This window comes from Somniosus microcephalus, unplaced genomic scaffold, assembly GCF_052327205.1.
Source record: "Somniosus microcephalus isolate GS21.2 unplaced genomic scaffold, FLI_Smic_1.0 unresolved_chr7, whole genome shotgun sequence".
Classification (NCBI taxonomy): domain Eukaryota; kingdom Metazoa; phylum Chordata; class Chondrichthyes; order Squaliformes; family Somniosidae; genus Somniosus; species Somniosus microcephalus.
In genome coordinates, this window is record NW_028225185.1 from 27,557,012 (window position 1) to 27,566,910 (window position 9,899).

The following is a 9,899-nucleotide window of genomic DNA, read 5'->3' on the forward strand; positions in this document are numbered from 1 at the left end:
AGCATATGGGATTTGGGCTTCATAAATAGAGGTATTGAGTACAAAAGTAGAGAAGTTATGCTGAACCTTTATAAAGTGCTGGTTAGGCCACAACTGGAGTATTGCGTCCAGTGCTGGTCACCGCACTTTAGGAAGGATGTGAAGGCCCTTGAGAGGGTGCAGAGGAGATTTACCAGAATGGTTCCAGGGATGGGGGATCTTAGCTACAAGGACAGGTTGGAGAAGCTGGATTTGTTTTCATTAGAGCAAAGGAGGTCGAGGGGTGATTTGATCGAGGTGTACAAGATTATGGCGGGTTTGGATAGGCTAGACGGGGAAAGGCCGTTCCCACTAGTTGATGGTACAAGGACTAGGGGATTTCTTGAGGCTAAAGGGATCAAGGGATATGGGGAAAAGGCAGGGACAGGGTACTGAATTTGGATGATCAGCCATGATCTCATTGAATGGCGGAGCAGGCTCGCAGGGCCGAATGGCCGACTCCTGCTCCTATCTTCTATGTTTCTATGGGACACAGATTTAAGGTTTTGGGTACGAGATACAGGGGGGACGTATGGGAAAATATTTTTACGCAGCGAGTGGTGAGGACCTGGAACTCGCTGCCGAGGGAAGTGGTGGAAGTGGATACACTCAATGTTTTCAAGGGGAGACTGGATAGGCACTCGAGGGGAATAAACTTGCAGGGCTACGGGGATAGAGCGGGGGAATGGGACTGACTGGATTGCTCTACAGAGAGCCGGCACGGACTTGATGGGCCGAATGGCCTCCTTCTGTGCGGTTTAGACTCTATGATAATGAGCTAATGATTTCAGTCATGCCTCTTAGAGAGAGGGGCAGCTTCTGGGCCCTGTAGTTCCATTGAAGATTTGTATTTTAATAGGGCTTAACCAAATGAAGCTGACTCCACACTTTCCCCATCAAACACTCCCAGGGCAGGTACAGCACGGGTTAGATACAGAGTAAAGCTCCCTCTACACTGTCCCATCAAACACTCCCAGGGCAGGTACAGCACGGGTTAGATACAGAGTAAAGCTCCCTCTACACTGTCCCCATCAAACACTCCCAGGGCAGGTACAGCACGGGGTTAGATACAGAGTAAAGCTCCCTCTACACTGTCCCCATCAAACACTCCCAGGGCAGGTCCGGCACGGGTTAGACACAGAGTAAAGCTCCCTCTTCTACACTGTCCCATCAAACACTCCCAGGGCAGGTACAGCACGGGGTTAGATACAGAGTAAAGCTCCCTCTACACTGTCCCCATCAAACACTCCCAGAGCAGGTACAGCACGGGTTAGATACAGAGTAAAGCTCCCTCTTCTACACTGTCCCATCAAACACTCCCAGGGCAGGTACAGCACGGGGTTAGATACAGAGTAAAGCTCCCTCTACACTGTCCCATCAAACACTCCCAGGGCAGGTACAGCACGGGGTTAGATACAGAGTAAAGCTCCCTCTACACTGTCCCCATCAAACACTCCCAGGGCAGGTCCGGCACGGGTTAGATACAGAGTAAAGCTCCCTCTACACTGTCCCATCAAACACTCCCAGGGCAGGTACAGCACGGGTTAGATACAGAGTATAGCTCCCTCTACACTGTCCCATCAAACACTCCCAGGGCAGGTACAGCATGGGTTAGATACAGAGTAAAGCTCTCTCTACACTGTCCCATCAAACACTCCCAGGGCAGGTACAGCACGGGGTTAGATACAGAGTAAAGCTCCCTCTACACTGTCCCATCAAACACTCCCAGGGCAGGTACAGCATGGGTTAGATACAGAGTAAAGCTCCCTCTACACTGTCCCATCAAACACTCCCAGGGCAGGTACAGCACGGGTTAGATACAGAGTAAAGCTCCCTCTACACTGTCCCATCAAACACTCCCAAGCAGGTACAGCACGGGGTTAGATACAGAGTAAAGCTCCCTCTACACTGTCGCATCAAACACTCCCAGGGCAGGTACAGCATGGGTTAGATACAGAGTAAAGCTCCCTCTACACTGTCCCATCAAACACTCCCAGGGCAGGAACAGCGCGGGGTAGATACAGTGTAAAGCTCCCTCTACACTGTCCCATCAAACACTCCCAGGGCAGGTACAGCATGGGTTAGATACAGAGTAAAGCTCCCTCTGCACTGTCCCCATCAAACACTCCCAGGGCAGGTACAGCATGGGTTAGATACAGAGTAAAGCTCCCTCTACACTGTCCCCATCAAACACTCCCAGGGCAGGTACAGCATGAGTTAGATACCGAGTAAAGCTCTCTCTACACTGTCCCATCAAACACTCCCAGGGCAGGTACAGCACGGGTTAGATACAGAGTAAAGCTCCCTCTACACTGTCCCATCAAACACTCCCAGGGCAGGTAGAGCATGGGTTAGATACAGAGTAAAGCTCCCTCTACACTGTCCCATCAAACACTCCTAGGGCAGGTACAGCACGGGTTAGATACAGAGTAAAGCTCCCTCTACACTGTCCCCATCAAACACTCCCAGGGCAGGTACAGCACGGGTTAGATACAGAGTAAAGCTCCCTCTACACTGTCCCCATCAAACATTCCCAGGGCAGGTACAGCACGGGTTAGATACCGAGTAAAGCTCCCTCTACACTGTCCCATCAAACACTCCCAGGACAGGTACAGCATGTGGTTAGATACTGAGTAAAGCTCCCTCTACACTGTCCCATAAAACACTCCTAGGACAGGTACAGCACGGGTTAGATACAGAGCAAAGCTCCCTCTACACTGTCCCATCAAACACTCCCAGGGCAGGTACAGCACAGGTTAGATACAGAGTAAAGCTCCCTCTACACTGTCCCATCAAACACTTCCAGGGCAGGTACAGCATGGGTTAGATACAGAGTAAAGCTCCCTCTACACTGTCCCATCAAACACTCCCAGGGCAGGTACAGCACGGGTTAGATACAGAGTAAAGCTCCCTCTGCACTGTCCCATCAAACACTCCCAAGCAGGTACAGCACGGGATTAGATACAGAGTAAAGCTCCCTCTACACTGTCGCATCAAACACTCCCAGGGCAGGCACAGCATGGGTTAGATACAGAGTAAAGCTCCCTCTACACTGTCCCCATCAAACACTCACAGGGCAGGTACAGCACGGGTTAGATATAGAGTAAAGATCCCTCTACAATGGCCCCATCAAACATTCCCAGGGCAGGTACAGCACGGGTTAGATACCGAGTAAAGCTCTCTCTACCGCTCCTCTCATCGGGCACCATCCAACGCTTTTCATTGCCGTCGCTGCAGGTGAACAGACCGCTGACGATGAAGAAGGACGGCATCCAAACGCGGAACAGGAAAGTCTCCAACAAGTCGAAGAAGGCAAAGAAGTCTCAGGAGCACTTTAGCGAGCTGGCCAAAGATTTCGCGGAAGAGGGCCCCCCTTTCTCCTTGAGCTCCGCCGCGTTCCAGAGCCACATGACCTCGGTCGGCCACATGATTCCCTACGGCCACGCCCCTCACCTGCTCGCCGCGCCCGCGGCCCTGCACCCGCAGTCAACCTTGACCTACAGCCACCACCCTGCCACCAGTATGGTGTCCGCCCTCAGTTAAGGCGTCACCTCCACCCAGCGGGATCGCCTTTGGATTATCGCTGATCTCCCACGCAAGGTGTCACGCCCACGCTCTGCTTGACGTGATTACGGTACTGGCGTAGCCGATGGATTCATACATTTTATATTTGTGACTGGGCAGTTTTTCTCCGTAAGAATACAACACGCGGCCTTCCTTCTATCAGGGGCCTGTCCTGGAGTCCAGGGCCCGAACCAGCTGTTTCTTCTCAAATTTATACATCAGTTGATGACTTTAAATAATCCTAATGCTTGCTCAATGGACCAAATTCTCAGCAAGACGATTAACAGAGAATGAAGCATTCCTTGAGAAGGATTTTCACTGGGGAAAGATAAGATCTGGCTTACTCGTTGATCAGTCTTTGAAGACCCAAGCCCGCTGACCTGGAACCAGCACTTCCTGATGTACCTCATCTCCTGCTCTGTTTATAATCGCGACGGTACCCTAGACAGCAGGCCTCAGCTTGCCTTCCCTAGCGGCCGCGTCTTTGAAGAATTGTGTTCGGAAAGATTCATTCTGAAAAGCAGCCTTCGCCCACTGACCGGGACTCCACCCGCTGACCTTCGTTTGATAACCTCGCGGCTGTGGCAGTCACCCAACTCTTGGGACGGCGCTGAGGACGAGTTGCGCTGGTTCATTCCCCAGTGTCTTCACGCCAAGGGTGCTGGCGGAGAATTCGGCATCTCTCGTCCGTTGGTTAATCCATCACCGTCTGCCTTCGATGCCCTGTGCAGCTTCAAACAGGCCCCGAGGAACAGCACCTCATCTTCCGAATAGGCACTTTACAGCCTTCAGGACTGAATATCGAGTTCAACAATTTCAGATCATAACCTCGGCCCCTATTGTATTTTTATATGTTTTTTATCCACATTTTTGGTTTGTGCCTTTTCCATTTTTTCTCTCTCCCACATGGCAGCTGTCCCTCACTCTGCCAGCGCATTTCACACTTCATCTAGAGCCGTTGTTTGTCTCTTTACCTGTCCTATTACCATCTCGTCTCGCCTTGAATATCTCTCAATGTCTCCTCACCTCTCGCTGACCTTCCCTTTTGTTCTTTCATCCCCTCCCCCATTTCCAAGCCCCCAAACTTGCCTTTTAATCTGTTTCATTTCCTGCTTTTTTCTCAGTTCTGACGAAGGGTTTCGACCTGAAACGTTAACTCTGTTTCTCTCTCTCCACCGATGTTGCCCTGGCCTGCTGAGTTTTCCCAGCGTCTTCTGTTGTTATTTCGGATTTCCAGCATCCGCAGTATTTTGCTATCACAGAATCACAGAAACCCCACAGTGCAGATAGAGGCCATTTCGGCCCATCGAGCCTGCACCGACACATATCCCACCCGATCCCCGCAACCCCCACACCAACACACATCCCACCCTATCCCCGTAACCCCACGTATTTAATCCCCCTAACACTAAGGGTCAATTTTTTATCATAGCCAATCAACCTAACCCGCACATCTTTGGACTGTGGGAGGAAACCGGAGCACCCGGAGGAAACCCACGCAAACATGGGGAGAATGTGCAAACTCCTGAGCTTTGGCTGTCGTGACTCCTTTCCTGTTCCTCCATGTTCCAAAACTCGCCGCCCTCACGCTCTTCCTCCTCCCCTGGATCGTCACTGCGTTGAGAGGTGACTCGTCTGAAACCGTCTCCTGTTCCCTAACTCATTCTTTGCCAGAGCCTCACAACTATGAACCTCCCTCAGCCTCTCCTCCCTCCTACAGTCAACCGACTGTTCGAACCTGAGCTTAGCATCGCCTCGAATCATACAGCACATTCGGCCCATCCTTGTGTTCAAATCCCTCCATGGCCTCCTCGCCCCCCAGCTCCCTATCTCTGTAACCTCCTCCAGCCCCTACAAACCCTCCGAGATCTCCGCGCTCCTCCAATTCCGGCCTCTTTCGCATCCCCCCCCCCTCCGATTCCCATCGCTCCACCATTGGTGGCCGTGCCTTCTGTTACCTGGGCCCGGAGCTCTGGAATTCCCATCATAAACCTCTCCGCCTCTCTCTCTCCTCCTTTAAGACGCTCCTTAAAACTGACCTCTTTGACCAAGCTTTTGGTCGCCTGCCTTAATATCTCCTTACGTGGCTCGGTGTCAAATTTTGTTTGATAATCGCTCCTGCGAAGCGCTGTGGGACATTTTACTAAGTTATAGTTGCTAAATAAATGCACGTTGTTGCTGCTGTTTTTATGCGCTTGACTGTTCTTTGAACCAGCTCTCCAATTAGTCCCACTCCCCCCTGCTCTTTCCCCACAGCCCTGCACATTGTTCCCCTTCAAGTATTTCTCCAATTCCCCTTTTGAAAGTTACTATTGAATCTGCTCCCACCGCCCTTTCAGGCAGCACATTCCAGATCACAACAACTCGCTGCGTAAAAACATTCTCCTCATCTCCCCTCTGGTTCTTTTACCGATTATCTTCAATCTGTGTCCTCTGGTTACCGACCCTCCTGCCACTGGAAACAGTTTCTCCTAATTTACTCCATCAAAACCCTTCATGATTTTTAACACCTCGATTAAATCTCCCCTTAACCTTCTCTGCTCTAAGGAGAACAATCCCAGCTTCTCCAGTCTCTCCACATCACTGAAGTCCCTCATCCCTGGTACCATTCTGGTCAATCTCCCCTTAACCTTCTCTGCTCTAAGGAGAACAACCCCAGCTTCTCCAGTCTCTCCACATCACTGAAGTCCCTCATCCCCGGTACCATTCTGGTCAATCTCCCCTTAACCTTCTCTGCTCTAAGGAGAACAATCCCAGCTTCTCCAGTCTCTCCACATCACTGAAGTCCCTCATCCCTGGTACCATTCTGGTCAATCTCCCCTTAACCTTCTCTGCTCTAAGGAGAACAACCCCAGCTTCTCCAGTCTCTCCACATCACTGAAGTCCCTCATCCCTGGTACCATTCTGGTCAATCTCCCCTTAACCTTCTCTGCTCTAAGGAGAACAACCCCAGCTTCTCCAGTCTCTCCACATCACTGAAGTCCCTCATCCCCGGTACCATTCTGGTCAATCTCCCCTTAACCTTCTCTGCTCTAAGGAGAACAATCCCAGCTTCTCCAGTCTCTCCACATCACTGAAGTCCCTCATCCCTGGTACCATTCTGGTCAATCTCCCCTTAACCTTCTCTGCTCTAAGGAGAACAATCCCAGCTTCTCCAGTCTCTCCACATCACTGAAGTCCCTCATCCCTGGTACCATTCTGGTCAATCTCCCCTTAACCTTCTCTGCTCCAAGGAGAACAATCCCAGCTTCTCCAGTCTCTCCACGTCACTGAAGTCCCTCATCCCTGGAACCATTCTGGTCAATCTCCCCTTAACCTTCTCTGCTCCAAGGAGAACAATCCCAGCTTCTCCAGTCTCTCCACGTCACTGAAGTCCCTCATCCCTGGAACCATTCTGGTCAATCTCCCCTTAACCTTCTCTGCTCTAAGGAGAACAACCCCAGCTTCTCCAGTCTATCCACATAATTGAAGTCCCTCATCCCTGGTACCATTCTGGTCTATCTCCTCTGCACCCTCTCCAAGGCTAATCCTTACGACTATTCCTTGATTTATCGTACCATCTTCCCTACTCTTTTCAACCCAGGATTGTGTTCTGCCATGTATGCCTTGGCTGTTCACCCACGTCTTCTGAATTTGAAAGAACTTAGCGGCACGAAGCTTTTGCACCTCGCCGGTAGAATTTGAGAGCCAGCATCCTGCCAAAGGACTGTTTTCTCCACCGCAAGCGATCTTCACCAGAACAACAGAAGACACTCAAGTCTTCGGGCTCTCTCAGCACCCAGCCTTACCAATAGAGGCTCCAGCCTGCCGAGGCTGCGAGCCCCCAGACAGCGGACCTAACCGGGATACCGGAGAGGCCTCAAGCCGCCTGTGGCCCCCCAACAGAAAGTGAGCTTCACCTGCAGAACGGGCCCTAGCGGTTTTCGATTAGAAGATCGAGCAGATGATAGAACTAGAGGGCATGTGTGTTACCTCAATGAAGCTCATACCAGACCTTTCCCCATCCCCCCCTCCCCACCCTTACACAGGGATATATGGAATAGTCTCCCAGCTAAACGAAGACGAGAGCTGGATGAGTACGAGAGGGTTGCAAGGACGAGCAAAGATAGAGATGGTTCCTGAGCTTGAAACTCTCGGGGGGGGGAAAAGGGAGGCAACAGGTTGGACCAACGCTCAATAGCTGGATTTCCTATTTAAGGAGAGGACGGTGTTTCGCAAAGGCTGCCCTCACGCAGTGAAGCCAACTGGGTGGACTCCGTGATACAGCAAGTCGTAAATCTGGTCCAGGGAAGGAACAGGCAACCAACAGGCCCCAAACACGCTCTTCCCCTTCACTCCACGCTTGCTTACGCCGTTGGGGAGACACGAGCGAGTGCACGGCGCTCAGACTCCCCGGGTCGCCTTAATCCGCGGCTGGAGAGCCCTCATTCCACCCTCAACACATCGGTGCTCACCCGAGGTAGGGGAGCCGCTGGCGAAACACCAGCCCCAGTTGCAGGGGGTTGGCCCGAGGCAGTAAGAGCCGAATGAACAGGCATCTAGAAGCTAACACTGCCCGAGTGTGCAGCTCTGCGTGAGTTACTTAGTGCAATGGAAACTCTGGAATTGTCATGTTACTTTATAGCATTTTTGACATACTAGCATTAATCATCCCCCTCCAAATATTCTCCATTCATTTGTGTTGGGAACCCCATTGCCCACCCACTGGGGTTATAAATTCCACCCCCACATCTCCTGCGGCAGTCCCTCCCAAACCCGCGACCTCTACCACCTAGAAGGACAAGGGCAGCAGGCGCATGGGAACACCGCCACCTCCAAGTCACACAACATCCTGACTTGGAAATATATCGGCCGTCCCTTCATCGTCGCTGGGTCAAAATCCTGGAACTCCCTCCCTAACAGCGCTGTGGGAGCACCTTCACCACACGGGACTGCAGTGGTTCAAGAAGGCGGCTCACCACCACCTTCTCGAGGGCAATGAGGGATGGGCAATAAATGCCGGCCTTACCAGCGACGCCTACATCCCAGGAACGAATTTTTAAAACTTCCGCCCACCCACTCCAATCCCCAATCCCGGGTAGTGACAGGATGGGCAGTTCATGTCGAAATATTTTATTTTTAAGCGCTCGCTCAGCTTCCTCAAGCGATTAACGAATTGTCAATGTATATTTATATATTTTACCGTGTGGAATAAACTCCCTCCCTCCCTTAAACAATAAATTGCTTGGCTCAATCATTCAGTGTTGGTCGCTGAGGCTGCAGTTCCCTCTGGGTTGCGATGTTCTGACACCCCGCCACCTGCTATTGGGACGTAAAAGATCCCACAGCCACCTGGAGAGAAGGCAGGAGCGACTCGTCTTCGGAGTGTCTTAAAGGAGGAGAGAGAGGCGGAGAGGTTTAAGGAGGGAATTCCAGAGCTCGGAGCCCAGGCGGCTGAAGACACGGCCGCCAATGGTGGAGCGATGGAAATCGGGGGGATGCTCAAGAGGCCAGAATTGGAGGAGCGCAGAGATCTCGGGGGGTTGTGGGGGCTGGAGGAGGTTACAGAGATAGGGAGGGGGGCAAGGAGGCCATGGAGGGATTTGAAAACGAGGGTCAGAATTTTAAAATTGAAGCGTTGCCTGACTGGGAGCCAATGAAGGTCAGCGAGCACGGGGTGATGGGTGAACGGGACTCGGTGCGAGTTAGGACACGGGGCAGCAGAGTTTGGGATGAGCTCAAGTTTACGGAGGGTGGGAGGTGGGAGGCCGGCCAGGGGAGCGTTGGAATAGGCGAGTCCGGAGGTAACAAAGGCATGGACGAGATCTCTGCATCATCACTAACTCCGATAGTGCATTCCGCAGCCCTCTGTCTCTCGCCCTGGGACAGTGAGGCCCGTTATAGCATCCCTACAGCAGTCCTCGCTGAACACAGCCAACTCCGCACAGACCTTCCTGTGGCTCACCAACAGAATCCATCAAGGGAGCATGCCCTGCAAATCTACATTAAAGCTCCAAGTCCCGTTCGCCCATCATCCCCTGTGCTCGCTGACCTACATTGGCTCCCGGTCCGGCAACGCCTCGATTTTAAAATTCTCATCCTTGTGTTCAAATCCCTCCTCGCCCCCATCTCCCTATCTCTGTAACCTCCTCCAGCCCCTACAACCCTCCGAGATCTTCACGCTCCTCCAATTCTGGCCTCTTGCCCATCCCGATTTCCATCGCTCCACCATTGGCGGCCGTGCCTTCAGCCGCCTGGGCCCCAAGCTCTGGAATTCCCTCCCTAAACCTCTCTACCTCTCTCTCCTCCTTTAAGACACTCCTTAAAACCGACATCTT

The 9,899-nt window shown here is 52.1% G+C and overlaps 1 protein-coding gene across 2 annotated transcripts in view; it reads left to right on the forward strand.

Moving 5' to 3' along the window:
- The window catches only part of LOC147086676 (GATA-binding factor 2-like), a 61,968-nt gene extending 53,166 nt beyond the window's left edge, over nucleotides 1-8,802 (forward strand). For both annotated transcript variants that reach the window (XM_085978808.1, XM_085978807.1), the window contains exon 6: nucleotides 3,256-8,802. In XM_085978808.1, the coding sequence (XP_085834934.1) occupies nucleotides 3,256-3,561 (306 nt within the window). In that variant the 3' untranslated portion in view covers nucleotides 3,562-8,802. The remainder of the gene's footprint in view (nucleotides 1-3,255) is intronic.
- Nucleotides 8,803-9,899: the final 1,097 nt, after the last annotated feature.